We start from the raw sequence: 16,346 nt of genomic DNA, 5'->3' as shown, positions 1-16,346 counted from the left end.
ATTTCTCAGGTTGTCAGTAAAAAATGTGCTTCTCCAGTAAAATGTCCATGTTTTGTCAGTAAAAATTGCTGCAGGAGGTTGGCAACCCTGGGGGGTGCTAAAAGCGCAGTAGTAACCGCTCATATTTAGTGCCCCCTTTCCGCAAGTGTAAATGATCCTTTACACACTGACAAAGGTCTGAATTCTATGGACTGCCTCATTATAAATATGCACTCTACATTTTCTATTAAAACCACGTGTCATTAAATAGGCTGAAAGCAGAAAGGGTTAACGCAGTAGCAAATCTTTTGGCTGCTAAATGGCCAGTGACTGTTGGTTTAAAAAAATAAAAATAAATAAATAACAACTTCATTGAAGCCACAGTGATGATCCCCCCAGTGGTAACAATCCCCCTGCAGTGCACCACCTGGTCGGAGCACCAGCCTTGATTAAAAAGGGTGCAGATCCATTGGCACGCATGCTCACAGCAGCTGCCTCTTTTCTCCCCCTAAGCACTATGGAGTGAGCACAAGCTCTTCCTCTCATAGCCTATCGATCCCTGATGGGATGCTCTTTGACAAGGAAGGGGATGCCCAAGGGTCTTGATCGCACAGCCCATAAGCTTAGCCAGACCCCCCTTCCCAGCCTGCAGATGTGAGAGGAGAGTGAAGATGCAGTGGAGCTGTATGACTGTTTCATGCACACTCCCCTTCTAGGAACTGGCTTTCCTGCAGCATCCTTCATATCTGGTACCCAAACAGAGCTGGATGCCTGACCTGCCTCCTACCTTGCTTCTCTGTTCCACCTCCCTGTACCTCTTCCCATTGCTAGCCCCCCCGTGCCCTTCTGCCTGGCTCACAGCAGCTGCATATCGGAAGGGATTGTCAATGAATTCCTGAAGACTTTATAATATGGATCCACAGCGTCCATGCAGGTAATTATTAAGCCTTGTTATATATCCCTTTCTGTGATCTGAGCTTTCATTAAACTGACACTCACATGGAACAAATAACACCCTTATTTATTTAGGATTACAGAGGGCTAAGTGCGTTCAATTGTCCTTCCAAATTCCCCTTGGTGTCTATTGATGCGCTGTTGTAGCCCGATAGGCTTTAATAGAATTCCTGGTGTGCTCTATCGTTTAACAAACGCCTCACACTTTAGATAATCCCTTCTTACTTTTGGGAGGTTTTAATTACATTTTGATTATTATTATTGATACTCATTTTCTTTTCCTCTTTGTATCTAGTGTAGCAGAAGGTCATTAATTAAAAGTTAATGATATGAGCTTGTTCCTAAAGGCAATAAAATAATTGATAACTAAAATACAAAGATTGATCCTTATAACTGTAGTTTGCACACAATTGATCTCTACCATTGTTATTATCTAGAGTAGTAATTATTGCAAATTAACAGTTCAGTTATCTTTCTAATTATAATATATACAGTATGTGTTTTGTTAAACTTACCATGAATCATACTTGCCGCACAATAGCACCGGTGATAGTCTAAAGGGATCAAGTAATGTAATCTAATCTGCAGTTTAATTTGTTATTTCACGTGTGCTCATTTCATATTTGCAGTCTTGAATGGAGATCATTTTCTGGGTTTGTGAAGCAGCTTCCTATGTCTGCCTTTATGTTTTTCTTTTCAAAGTAAATCAATGTGTTTTTTTTGTGATTTGATATTGATTTGATACAAAGATATTAATTCACAAAGAGCATATGCTTTTTTTTTTTTTTTTTTTTTCATATTTTTTTTTTTTTACCGATCCATCTGCAACATGTTGCTGGAATTGGAAATATAGATTCCATGTTTGTTGTAGGCGAGACTGCCCTGAGAAATGTCTGTAGAATACAGAATGACTTCAAAGTCATCAAGACAAAATGTACATAGATACATGTCATTTTTATGTACCTAGGGGGCTGGAAGGAAACCCATTGTGACAACAGAAAACCAATATAATTGGCATTTGTCACTCTATCTTTTCTTCATGTGGAGCAGGTGGGCCATTAGATTCCAGTTGGCAGTCCTGCTGAAATTATTAGGGGGTGAGAAGAATAGAACGTGCACCATTGACTTGTGCCGCGTAATCTGGGGACACAGGAATTAGTCAGTGCTGCTGTTCTCCATCCAGCTACAAGAAAACACCAGCTACAAATAGACAAACCAGAGAAGACAGCTATATACCTATACACTATGTGTACACATTTGTGTATATATATATCTATAGATATATATCTATAGATATATATATATCTATATATATATATATAGATATAGATATATATCTATATCTATATAGATAGATATAGATATATATCTATATAGATAGATATATATCTATATCTATCTATATAGATATATATATATCTAGATATATATATCTAGATATATATATATATATATATATCTATATAGATATATCTATATAGATATATATATATATATTATGTATGTATGTGTAATTTGCATACGTGTGTGTGTGTTATTCCATAATAAGATATGTAGATGATGCCATTGTTGACAATGCTTGCAAGTGCACATGTATTATAGGTTGATATATAAGGCACCAATTGACTTATCCACATTTTCTTGTGCTGTGTTTTTTTATTCAATAGCCCAATGAAAATAATAGATGTGCATCCACCTAGCATTGCATCAGTGTGCATATATATGTATGCCAAAGCAGAAGGATTCCTAGGTATTAGAAAGTTGTCATGTATACGAAGTTACTGTAAAATTCCCCTGGCAAATTCTCAATATGGACAAATTTGTTTCTTGGTTGCATTTCCCATTTATCTTAAATACGTGATGAACAACACTGTGGGGATTAAGTGAGCCGAACACAGCACATTACTGTATAATAGGCATCCCATAAATCCTGAGAGAGAGGTCACTCATGAGGGGATAGTGTTATGAATTATGCATGCTGTAGGCTATTGCTGGTCCTGAACCTGAACAGCGGCACACTCTAGGTTTTATTTAATAACCTGTTACAAACAGCACATAGCCCACTACAACCAGTCAGATATCCAGTACTGGTGGAGCGTAATCAGAGAGTTGATTTCTGTTTGGTTGCAATAGTTGATTGCGCCCACTTCACAAATTATTCTTTGTGTGCGTTAAAGGAGTTTCTTGTCTGCTGTTTTTTCAATTTGTCTTTTTAAAGGGAATGTACAGTTCTTTCAGTGTTATTCTATATGTAATCTTATGTACATATAATCTTACCAATGTGTACTAATGTGTTATTAACAAAATAGTTTTGTTGTATTGTTTGTAAACTGTGAAGTGGTGAGCCACACGCAATCCAATTAGTAGCTTCCATGGACTCCCATCCACCGCCGATAAATGGAATCCAAAAAAAAGGGATGCAGCACAAATATTGTGGCAATTTCTTTTAATCTTTCAATTCAAATGCCGTACACAACAGAACCGGTGGGAACTTGAAAAAGATTGGGATGCCCAAAACTCGTGTACAGCATTTGAATTGAAAGATGAAAAAAAATTGCAACAGTATCTATGCCACATCCCTACCATTTGGAATATACATTATTTGTACTTGCATATTGTACACGAGAATATCCACATTTGCTTGGTCCAGAAAATAGGCTCTGCTTTCGGCTTTGCAGTACTGTGCAATGGTTGTACTTTGAGTCAGCTGACTCATTGAAAGCAATGTACTTCTTTTGTGGCTAATAGCTCATCACAGCAGTTGTTAAGCCGAATGGCAGATTCTAATAAAAACTCTGATTCTAGAGGAAATATGCAATTCACTGCATTTGTTACGATAAGAAAAAAAAAAGAGAGCAGGCATGTAAAAATGTGAAAATCGTGTCATAATTAAGGAAAACACAGCAATGATTAAAATATTTACCCATATTTAAACATTCACTGTACGTTTCCCTTTTAATAGAAATCAGGCATACAGAAATATGTCCCATCTTTTTCCTAGAGTCGCCTAGAGTTACATCCCATTCTTCAGTCTTCTAGGGTCTCAGGACTCTTCTGGAGTTTAGAGTAGGAAGGAATGAATGGTGCAAGAGAAAAAAAAAAAAAAAAATCTGGGGTCGCCTACAGTTTTATCCCATTCTTCAAGCTTCTAGGATCAAATTAAGTCTTCAGAAGAGTAAATACAAATCAGTAATTTTCCTGCAATCACCTATGGTTTCACCCCATTCTCCAGTTTTCTAGGGTCTCATAAAATATCCTAGAGCCTCCTGCAGTCCAGGGCACGGAGGACTGATTGTTGAAAAGGTAAATAAAAACAATTTAGACAATGATATAACTCCTAGTTCAGAGGTGGGCAGGGAAGTGTCTTCAGTCATGGTCTCCTGACCAACACTGAGCACAGGGAAAATTTCCAATTTGTTCCTTGCAAATGAGTAAGTGACATCACTGGTTACAAGATAGCCTCAAGGAACACTAGGATCAGGGTCAGTGCTGGGTCAGGAGCCAATGTAACAAAAGGGTGAACCGCTCCCGGTGGTGTACTGAAGAAAACGCCCTCCTCAAAGTGGAAGCCAGGTGCAGGCTCAGCACGAGCAATATTGAAGAAATGGATTCTGGACAGCCGCACTCCGATAAAAGCCTTTATTATAATGAATAGTCAACGTTCATGTGACAACAGAAGCAGGACAAACAGCTGACGCGTTTCACTACATCATTGTTGCTTAGTCATAGCTCAGGAGCCAATGTAGATACTTCCTTGAACAGCTCTCTAGGAAAAAAAACAAGCTACTGTTTTTTTTTTTTCTTTTACTGTACTTCCAACAATCGTTACATTAGAGCATATTCTTCTTTAATATAGCATGGCACTCTGTATGTTTTGGTAATTTGTCTCTAACATGGCAATGTTTCTAACACACCAATACCTTTAACATGGCAGTCCAATGATATTCTCCATAATAATTAACATGCTATATACTTTATGTTCACTAATGCACGAGAAATAAATTTTATGTTGTTAACAATACAGTGTATAATGTATACTAATATACAGGTCTTTTGGAATCTTGAATCTGTGCTTTAATGTGCATGAGAACCATAATTTACATAGTTGGGATTAGTTTCCTTTGTTTCCAACAATGCACTTAAAAGAGAAGTATGGGGTTTGAAAAAAAGTCTACATACTCACCTAGGTGGATGCACCCCGCCACCTCTAAGACCGAGAACTGAGCAGTTAAAGACTGGTCTTCAGTAAACAGTGAGCAGAGACTGACAGTCACTGGCTCACTGCTCTGCCCTTCTAATGCCCTGTACACACGACCGGTTTTCCAGTCGGAATAAACTCTAAAGGTTTTTCCGATGGAGTTCCGACGGAATTCCGCTCAAGCTGTCTTGCATACACATGGTCACACCAAATTCCAACCATCAAGAACGCGGTGATGTACAACAAGTAAGACGGGACAAGAAAACAGAAGTTCAATAGCCAGTAGCCAATAGCTTCCGTCTCGTACTTGCTTCAGAGCATGCGTAGTTTTTGGTTTATTCCGACGGGAAAACCGGTCGTGTGTACAGGGCAGTTCTCTTTCTAGGTCCATCAGAATTTTCAACGTAAAAATTTCAATGGGGCATACACGCGATCGGAATATACAATGAAAAGCTCCCGTCTGACTTTTTCTGTCAGACATTCCGCTCGTGTGTACACGGCATAACACTCACAGGAGCGCCAGGCTATGGAGGGGACAGGAGAAGCTGGCTTAGCCTCCCAGCGGCACGGTGGGATCTTTACAGAGCCTGGACCAGCTGAGTGAATTTAGCCCTTTGTCGGCTGAATACAGGTCACAGGAGTGCAGAACAAAGTGTACTCCTGTGGCCTAAAGGAGAAGTAGGGCTAAAAGAGCTCTGACCCTACTTCTCCTTTTAATATATTATTTAAAAAATGATTCTAAAGCCTAAGCATAGGTGTGCTAATCACTACGTGTGGTGCAGATTTTCCCTACTTCCTGGGCTACCCCCCCCCCCACCCGCCTGTGTTGCCCTCACCTGCCCCACAGTGATGCTGGCTTCCCTCCTCTCCTCTCAGCTGCTGCAGGGAATGTTCAGAATGAAGATTGGGGGAAGGGGCTGGTAAATATGTCATTTACCGGCCCCTTCCCCTTCTAAATGAACACAGTGAACACACTCACGATGTCCATTCATAACTGAAGTATAGTAAACAGTGTCTGAACAAACAGGAAGCCGCTCAGCAGAGAGCACCCCCATTCATTAACTGTCCAGTGCAGCTGAGGCTGCAGAGAAAGGCATGTGTGTTTGAGCTTTGGGGTGCACACCCTAATGGAATAGGCTGTGCATACCTATGAGCTTCAGCATTCCCTGCATTAAGGTAAAAAGTGTTTAGGTAGCAGTATTGCCCCCTCAACCCCCCTTATATTTACCAGAGTCCTCACTCAATCCAGCACTGTGCTCATCTGTAGTGGTTCTGTCCTCTCTTCCCGCTCTTACAAGCTTTGTTGAAAGCAGCAGAAGCCATTGGCAGAGGACCTGAGAAGAGGAGGTTCAGGGCCACTCTGTGGAATTCCATTAAACAGAGCAGATAAGCATAACATGTTTATTCTAAAAAAAAGACTTTACAATCACTTTAATTTGAAAAAAAAAAGCATTAAGCTAAAATATTCACCTAGCGAAGTAGTACACCGCTCAAAGTAGTCACATTTATGTGTTCCACCTCCACTGCACAAACAGAGGGTGCTGGCCTTGCACGTAGCAGATGATCTGGTATAAAGAAATGTCTTGATGGTCAAACTCCAATAAAATCAACTTTATTGAATCAAAAACATATGACACTCCATACAGCAATTGAGGGAAGGCGATACAGCATTCAATACAGCTAACTCCTTTCACACCATACTCAGTGCTTAATCATAGCTCATAGCTATGATTTCTTCATACCTAAAATACACACCTAGTGATCCTGCCAGTCCCCTACATTACCCTTTCCTTCTGAGCACGCTAGGCACAGAAGCAGATCCATTCTAGTGAGACCAGTATGTGCCTTTGCCTTCTGTTTAACGGCTACATGATATCATCTGCTCACGGCACACCTGTACTTCCGTGGTCAGAATGCTGCTGACATACACATATACCAAAAGTTTTGGGACGCCTGCCTTTGCACGCACATGAACTTTAATGGCATCCTAGTCTTTGTCCATAGGATTCAATATTAAGTTGGCCTACCCTTTTCAGCTATAACAGCTTCAACTCTTCTGGGAAGGCTGTCCACAAGGTTTAGGAATGTGTCTATCGGAATGTTTGACCATTCTTCCAGAAGCACATTTGTGAGGTCAGGCACTGATGTTGGACGAGAAGGCCTGGCTCGCAGTCTCTACAATAATTTATCCCAAAGGTGTTCTATCAGGTTGAGGTCAGGACTGTGCAGGCCAGTCAAGTTCCTCCACCCCAAACTAGATCACTCATGTCTTTATGGGCCTTGCTTTGTGCACTAGTCAAAATCATTTGGTGGTAGGGAGCATTTTGGTGCGGGGTTGTTTTTCAGGTATTGGGCTTGGCCCCATAGATCCAATGAAGGGAACTCTTAAAGCGTCAGCATACCAAGACATTTTGGACAATTTCATGCTCCCAACTTTGTGGGAACAGTTTAGGGATGGCCCCTTCCTGTTCCAACATGACTGAACACCAGTGCACAAAGCAAGGTCCATAAAGACATAGATAAGCGAGTTTGGGGTGGAGGAACTTGACTGGCCTACACAGAGTCCTGACCTCAACCCAATAGAACACCGCTGGGATGAATTAGTGGAGACTGCGAGCCAGTGCCTCAGATCAATGCCTAATCTCACAAATGCGATTCTGGAAGAATGGTCAAACATTCCCATAGACACACTCTTAAACCTTGTGGACAGCCTTGTGGAAGAGTTGAAGATGTTATAGCTGGAAAGGGTGGGCCAACTCATTATTGAACCCTACCCTTGGTAATATAGTGTACCTTCCTCTCAGTCCCGAACAGTGTGCATGATAGTTGCTGGGATATGTGACATTGGCAGAACCTGCCGATCATCACAAGGAGTCTCCACCACCACCCCTCAGGAGCCGGATGCAGCTTTGAAAAAAGCATTACACAGAGTAGCTGCCTACCAAAATGGTATGTGAATTACTATGGCAGAATATACAATATACAGTATTTAATTATGCACTGCCAAAAACTGCAGTATATACATTATGCACCATTATGGTTTAGCCACGTACCTTAACGGCCCGCTTTGTGCCGTTGCAAGTGAAATGTTTCTTCTTCTTAACCTATAAAGTGCTCTCTTGCAATTATGCTCATGTAAAAGTTGTTCTTTGTATTGTTGAAAAGAGAAGCATTTAAAATGCTAAAAATATATTGCAAATCTCCAAATGGCATTTTTTATCTTGAAATTTGCTAAAGTGGAAACCATTATGATTACTTAAAAAGCAGTACTAAACCCCTAAAAAATTTGTATCCCAAAAAGGAACAAAAACTGTTGCTGTTGCTGCTTAAAACGTGTTAGCTGGAGTTCAGCTTTAATTTGTTAAGCTTGCCATAAACACACTAGAGGTGGATGGAGGAATCCTCCCCAGTGGGACATTGTATTTTGAAAGTGGGATTCACCTTTGTTTGAATATACTGATCGAGAAAAGTTTTCCAGCCTGTCCCTTCGACAGAAGTTGATCAAATGATCGACTTTTGTCTAGTAGAGATGACATACACTAAATAAAATTCGTCCTTTCCCTGCCGATCTAGAGAAATTTTAACCAGTTTATGGCCAGCTATAGTCAAATCCATCGAAATCTGCTGGTGCATTTAACATTACTCTCAACCTAGCTTGACAATGCTGCGGTCCAAAGGTGTCTATGTTGCTTCTCCAATGTAGGGGAAACCCCCTAATGCCCCGTACACACGATCAGAAATTCCGCCAGCAAAAGTCAGATATGAGCTTTTGGTCAGAAATTCCGACCGTGTGTATGCTCCATCGGACTTTTGCCGGCAGAATTCCAGCCAGCAAAAGATTGAGGGCAGGTTCTCTATTTTTCGGTCAGAAAAAGTTCCTATCTGAAAATGCGTTCGTCTGTATGCAATTCGGACGCGCAAAAAAATCACGCATGCTCGGCAACAATTTGGCGCATGCTCGGAAGCATTGAACTTCATTTTCTCGGCTCGTTGTAGTGTTGTACATCACTGCGTTCTTGACGGTCGAAAGTTCAGAGAACTTTTGTGTGACCGTGTGTATGCAAGGCAAGCTTGAGCGGAATTCCGTCGGAAAAACCGTCCAAGATTTTTCCGATGGAAAATCCGCTCGTGTGTACGCGGCATTAGACAGGAAGTGTGTTACTGGCCAGATCACCAAATGAAAATGGGGAAAAAGGCATTTTTGTTTTTAGTTTTAACAATAACAATTTAATAACTAATAATAACTAATTCCATGTTTTTCTAAAAACAACCTTCAGTCTAATTATGAATGCACAGAAAATCACTACTGTAATTTTTTAAAATACTGGTCGTCTCAGTATTATTTTTCCACAATCCCCACTGCACAGGGAATAACAGACTGTGAGTGGGATGCTCTGCACTGTAAGCCAATCAAGCTGTATGGCCAAATGCTGCCAATCTACCATGTTTTCAGGTGCTGGGAGTGGAAGGCGGATGTGTTCAGTTGGCTTACAAAAGTACTTACTAAATAGCACAAAAGTGTTTTTTCACAGTACAGTAAGCAGGAAAGTGACACAGAAGCCTGCACAGCTGCAACAGGAAATGGCAGTGTGTTGGCTATTTAGTCTTATGCCCCGTACACATGGTCGGACATTGATCGGACATTCTGACAACAAAATCCATGGATTTTTTCCGACGGATGTTGGCTCAAACTTGTCTTGCATACACACGGTCACACAAAGTCGGAAAATCCGATCGTTCTGAACGTGGTGACGTAAAACACGTACGTTGGGACTATAAACAGGGCAGTAGCCAATAGCTTTCGTCTCTTAATTTATTCTGAGCATCCGTGGCACTTTGTGCGTCGGATTTGTGTACACACAATTGGAATTTCCGACAACGGATTTTGTTGTCGGAAAATTTTATAGCAAGCTCTCAAACTTTGTGTGTCGGAAATTCCTATGAAAAATGTGTGATAGAGCCCACACCTGGTCGTAATTTCCGACAACAAGCTCCGATCGCACATTTTCTGTTGGAAAATCCGACCGTGTGTACAGGGCATAACAATGGTGCACAAAAAATAGGAGTGGTAAAATAGAATAACAGGTATTTCACCAGGTTAAAAAGTCCCCCTTGAGAGTTTGGATTCAGTGGTAGCAAAGTAAAACAGTCCAATGGGGGTTTGTGCACTTAAAGCAGAATAAAGAGAAACAGCTTAAGTCAGGGTTTAAATACATATGCGTAAGTTGTCTTAACTAACAAAAAATGTGTAATTCTTTATAGCAAGGTTTCAAATTGTAAGAATGCTGTCAGACGGCACAGCAAGGTACTAACCTGCATTTTGTCTACTGTAGTTAGAGCAACACAGCCTGGTCAAGGACCACCTTGGCCTGTGATTGTATAGCAAGAGAACAGCAGTACACTAGTGAGGTCAATCCTCTGTTCCCCTACATTAGCCAACTACCTGCACACTGTGCTTTTTAGTAAAGCCCAAATGGTTTATTGGGCTTTCACTTTCTGCCCCAGTCTGAATTCTGTTGTACAGGGAAGTAGAGACTACCAATATAAAGCCACCCTGTGGCTGCTATTTAAAATATTGTTTAGGATTGTTCAATTAAAGGCTAATTCCAAATTTGTAACCATGTTTCTGGTTACACGCATTATTAATGTAAAACATGGTCCCATACACAATCCGTCACCGTCAAACCACCCTTCCCCCACTCCTACCTGAATCACGGGGTGCTTTTCCCTGCAGGAATCTGAACTTTTTTTTATTTGGCAGAGCCATGCACAGCCTTATCATCCAGTCTGTCAATGCAAACAAACAATGACCACAGGTCCCATCTGCCACTGTGGCAGAGAGGCTATGTACAGCGCTGGCAAACTTTCCTTCCCGCTCTCCCTCTCTCCTGTAGGTCGATCTGCACTTTCTTCACTAGGTTCATGCCACCCTAAGGACCCGAGGCTGGGGAAAGACTTTGCAAAAGCTTGTGTATGCACAGGTTTTATTGAAGAAAATAGTCATTGTACACTGATGATGAGATCAATGTTGCTGCATTGACTAGTGTACTGTCACTTTAATACATAGCAGAGTTAAATGCATTTTACATTTTTTTTACCTTTGCTACAAAGGTTATAGTTATACGACCAATCATTTTTGTTGGATCATAGTTCAAATAGAATTACAGTATTTCACAAAAGTGAGTACACCCCTCACATTTTTGTACTAACTATTTTATTATATCTTTTCATGTGACAACACTGAAGAAATTACACTTTGCTACATTGTAGTGAGTGTACAGCTTGTATAACAGTGTAAATTTGCTGTCCCCTCAAAATAATTCAACACACCATTTATGTCTAAACTGCTGGCAGCAAAAGTGAGTACACCCCTGATTTGATGAGACCCAGATAAACGTATTTGGTTCAGATGGTGTCAAGCATGTGTGGCGGCAATCAGGTGAGGAGTACAAAGACAAGTGTGTCTTGTCTACAATCAAGCATGGTGGTGGGAGTGTCATGGTCTGGGGCTGCATGAGTGCTGCCGCAACTGGGGAGCTACAGTTCATTGAGGGAACCATGAATTCCAACATGTACTGTGACATACTGAAGCAGAGCATGATCCCCTCCCTTCGGAGACTGGGCCGCAGGGCAGTATTCCAACATAACAACCCCAAACACACCTCCAAGATGACCACTGCCTTGCTAAAGTAGCTGAGGGTAAAAGTGGACTGGCCAAGCATGTCTCCAGACCTGAACCCTATTGAGCATCTGTGGGGCATCCTCAAACAGAAGGTGGAGGAGCGCAAGGTCTCTAACATCCACCAGCTCTGTGATGTCATCATTGAGGAGTAGAAGAGGACTCCAGTGGCAACCTGTGAAGCTCTGGTGAACTCCATGCCCAAGAGGGTTAAGGCAGTGCTCGAAAATTTGGACAATTACACTTAGGGATGTACTCACTTTTGTTGCCATTGAGTTATTTTGAGGGAACAGCAAATTTACACCATTGCACAAGCTGTACACTCACTACTTTAAATTGTAGCAAAGTGTAATTTCTTCACATAAAAAGATATAATAAAAATTTACAAAAATGTTAGGTGTACTCACTTTTGTGAGATACTGTATACAAACATACATTTTAATGCATATGCAAGCAGGCAGCAAAAATTAACCAGTCTGGAGAACATGGCATGCCATCATACACTGGCAGTAGGCTAATTGACAGTGGCAAAACACATAGCTCTCTCTACGCATCAACAAACATTTGAAGTCATAATTTAAAAAACCCGACTCATGCAGAATATAAGGGTACTAACTGAATCTTGTAAAATCTGAACACCCAGTAATAATTATGATCTGGTTACAACAGAGTCATAGGAATGTAAAAAGAGACTCTTTGGGCTGAAATGTAGTGAATGAGTTTGGACACCCTCAAAATTAGCCAGCATGATACAACAGCATGTCATACATGCCACACATACCGATGGCAAGTTTCCTCATCTTATGCCACGTACACACGTGCGGAATTTACCATCCAAGATTTTTCTGACGGAATTCCGCTCAAGCTTGGCTTGCATACACACGGCCACACAAAAGTTTGCTGAACTTTTGACCGTCAAGAACGCGGTGACGTACAACACTATGACGAGCCGAGAAAATTAAGTTCAATGCTTCAGAGCATGCGTCGAATTGTTTCCGAGCATGCATAGGAATTTTGCGCATCGGAATTGGTACAGACGATCGGAATTTCCGATCGAAACTTTTTCTGACCGAAAAATTGAGAACCTGCTCTCAATCTTTTGCTGGCTAGAATTCCGCCAGCAAAAGTCCGATGGAGCATACACACGGTCGCATTTTCCAACCAAAAGCTCTCATCGGACTTTTGCTGGCGGAATTTACGATCGTGTGTACGTGGCATTACTGTGCACTCTGACCAGAAAGCTGTGGCTACTATTAAAAATATTGTTTAGGATTGTTCAATTAAAAGCTAATTCCATATTTGTAACCTTGTTTCCGGTTACACCCATTATTATTGCAAAACCATCAAAATGGATATCCAGAGGTTCAATTACATACTGGGCTCTTCTGGTAAATCTGGTGGAGAGCAAGTGTGTGTAATCCCTTTGCATAGTCAAGAATAGAGGAAGACAGAAGCTCTGGTTTAAATAGGGTCAAGTCACCTCTGCAGCAGCTGTGACTCCAATGTGTATGCTACAAAGACAATACTTGTAATAATAATCCAAAAATCTATTATTTTTGCATTATTATATAGAAACGGTGGCTATGAGTTACTATTCTTTTGATAAAGGACAAAATAGTGGTGGTACATTCAGTTGAGCGATGTTATTTTGTAAATGTGTGATGTGAACATAACAATATGATGTTGCAATATGCATCACTATTTCACCAACTGAATAAATTACAATCGGGTTGTACACTATTCTTTATATTATATAGCAGCAATTATTAAATGCAATGGCTCTACGTCTTGTTGGTTGTGATAATAAGTTTGACATAGGTATCTCCAAACATACAGTACATCTTTGGCTTTATAACAAAGTATAAAGAGCACTGATGTGCACCAACACATATAGCAAGCAACCCTGAGATAAGCTTTCATTAGTCTTATATGACTAATTGCAAAAATACAGTATATCACTTAAGTAATACTGAATATAAGAAATACAGCAGAAGCGTACATTGTTGTAAGAATCAGCTTGTTTGCACTTGAGCATTACAGCCTTGGAGTTCTGTTCTCACTTGCTGAGAGGTGTGCTCTCACCTGGGAGGTATTATTATTATTATTATACAGGATTTATACAATGCCAGCAGTTTGCAGATTGATTTACAAAATACAGTACAGTTACAATACAAGAGGCTTAGGTTTGATAGTAAAGGTTACACTCTAAGAGGGAGGGATGAGTAGAAAAAATGGTGATAACTGTGAGGGATGAGCTGGAGGATAAAGGATAGTTTTTAGATGGAGGCAGGATAGGCTTCCCTGATGAGATGAGTTTTCAGGGATCATCCAAAATTGGAAAGAGTAGAAGACAGCCAGACAGATTGGGGTGGGAAGTTTCAGAGGAAGGAGAGGTTCTGAAGAAATCCTGGACACTAGCATGGGAGAAAATGATGAAGACGCTAGAGAGGTCTTGGTCTTGGGAGGAGCAGAGAAGACAGTTTGATATTTTAAGAAAAGGTTGGTGCGGATTTGTGGATATCTTATTATGTTGTTGTTAGTATTTTAAATTGTATTTGTTGGGTGGGTGGATGCCAGTGAAGAGAATGACATAGAGGGACAGCGGCCAGAGAATAGTTGGTAAAGTGGATGAGTCTGACTGCAACATTTAGACCCCTTTCACACTGTGGCGCCATCGGTGTCAGCAGTAAAGTGCCGCTTTCCCGTCGTTTTAGCGGTGCTATTTGGCCGCTAGCGGGGCTGTTCTAACCCCGCGCTAGTGTCCGAAAAGGGGTTAAATCTGCCCGCAAAATGCCACCGGAGCTGCGTTTTGCCGGCGGTATCGCAGCACTGCCCCATTGCTTTCAATGGGGAGCAGCCTTGGAGGAGCGGTGAGTTCACCGCTCCTTCACTGCTCCAAAGAAGCTGCTGGCAGGACTTTTTCTGACGCCCTGCCAGGCCTCGGGCTTTCACACTGGAGTGAATGGAGCAGATGCTTTATGGCGGTTTGCAGGTGCTATTTTTAATGCCCCCAGTGTGAAAGATGTCTAATGGTAGACTGCAGGGGAAATGGCCTGTGTAAAGGTAGGCCAATGAGGAGAGAGTTGCAATAGTCAAGGCAAGGTATAACGTAAGGGAGTGAAATAGTAGCTTTGTTGCTGTCATTTGCTGCTAAGAAGGGGTGAATTTTTGAAATGTAAGGAAGGTGAAGGTGGTAAAAATTGGACAGTGACTGGTTGCGGAAAGAGTAGTGGGAATTCAGAATTACACCTAGCAACTTGGCATGAGGGGAGGGACTGAGAGTTGTACAATTAATCTGTATAGAAAAATAATGAACAGGGACATGGGGGAGCGGGAATAACATGAGCTCTGTTTTGGACAAAGTGAGTTTGAATCAGATGGGAAATTAGTGATGAAGAGACCTAAAGGAGCTCAGGAGTACAGAGATACAGTGCCTTGAAAAAGTATTCATACCCCTTGAAATTTTCCACATTTTGTCATGTTACAAACAATAACGTAAATGCATTTTATTGGAATTTTTTGTGATAGACCAAAACAAAATGGCACATAATTGTGAAGTGGAAGGAAAATGATTTTGGTTTTCAAATTTTTTTACAAATAAATATCTGAAAAGTGTGGCCTGCATTTGTATTCAGCCCCTCTGAGTCAATATTATGTAGAACCACCTTTCGCTGCAATTACAGCTATCAGTCTTTTTGGGAATGTCTCTGCCAGCTTTGCACATCTAGAGAGTGAAATCTTTGCCCATTCTTCTTTGCAAAATAGCTCAAGCTCTGTCAGATTAGATGGAGAGCGTCTGTGAACAGCAATTTTCAAGTCTTGTCACAGATTCTTAATTGGATTTAGGTCTGGACTTTGACTGGGCCATTCTAACACATGAATATGCTTTGATCGAAACCATTCCATTGTAGCTCTGGCTGTATGTTTAGGGTCATTGTCCTGCTGTAAGATGAACCTCCACCCCAGTCCCAAGTCTTCCCCAAGGCATCCCCATAACATGATGCTGCCATCACCATGTTTCACGGTGGGGATGGTGTGTTCAGGGTGATGTACAGGGTTAGTTTTCCGCCACACATAGCATTTTGCTTTTAGGCGCAAAGTTCAATTTTGGTCTCATCTGACCAGAGCACCTTCTTTCACATGTTTGCTGTGTCCCCCACATGGCTTCTAGCAAACTGCAAACGGGACTTCTTATGGCTTTCTTTCAACAATGGCTTTCTTCTTGCCAATGTTCCGTAAAGACCAGATTTGTGGAGTGCACGACTAATAGTTGTCCTGTGGACAGATTCTCCCATCTGAGCTGTGCAGCTCCTTCAGACTTACCATCTGCTTACCATCTTTCCTGGCTTGTCGGTTTAGGTGGACGGCCACATCTTGGTAAGTTTGCAGTTGTGCCATACTCTTTCCATTTTCGGAAGATGGCTTGAACTCTGTGACATGTTCAAAGCTTGGGATATTTTTTTGTTCTCTATCAAACTTCTGAGCGCTTCACAGAACAGCTGTATTTATACTGAGATTAAATTACACACAAGTGGA

The 16,346-nt window shown here is 41.2% G+C and overlaps 1 protein-coding gene across 3 annotated transcripts in view; it reads left to right on the top strand.

Annotated features, from left to right (window-relative positions):
* The first annotated feature begins 446 nt into the window (after positions 1–446).
* NCAN (neurocan) overlaps positions 447–16,346 on the top strand; it is a 367,742-nt gene continuing 351,842 nt past the window's right edge. For 2 of the 3 annotated variants that reach the window (XR_012235261.1, XM_073592508.1), the window contains exon 1: positions 447–913. Coding sequence is in view for 2 of the 3 variants with exons in the window: in XM_073592508.1 (XP_073448609.1) it covers positions 891–913 (23 nt within the window). In the remaining variant the exon portion in view is untranslated. The remainder of the gene's footprint in view (positions 914–16,346) is intronic. The other variant, XM_073592518.1, reaches the window with a different exon arrangement.

This window comes from Aquarana catesbeiana, linkage group LG01 (genome assembly GCF_042186555.1).
Source record: "Aquarana catesbeiana isolate 2022-GZ linkage group LG01, ASM4218655v1, whole genome shotgun sequence".
Lineage (NCBI taxonomy): Eukaryota > Metazoa > Chordata > Amphibia > Anura > Ranidae > Aquarana > Aquarana catesbeiana.
Note: the sequence above shows the minus strand (reverse complement) of the source record. Positions and strands in the feature narration are given on the sequence as shown.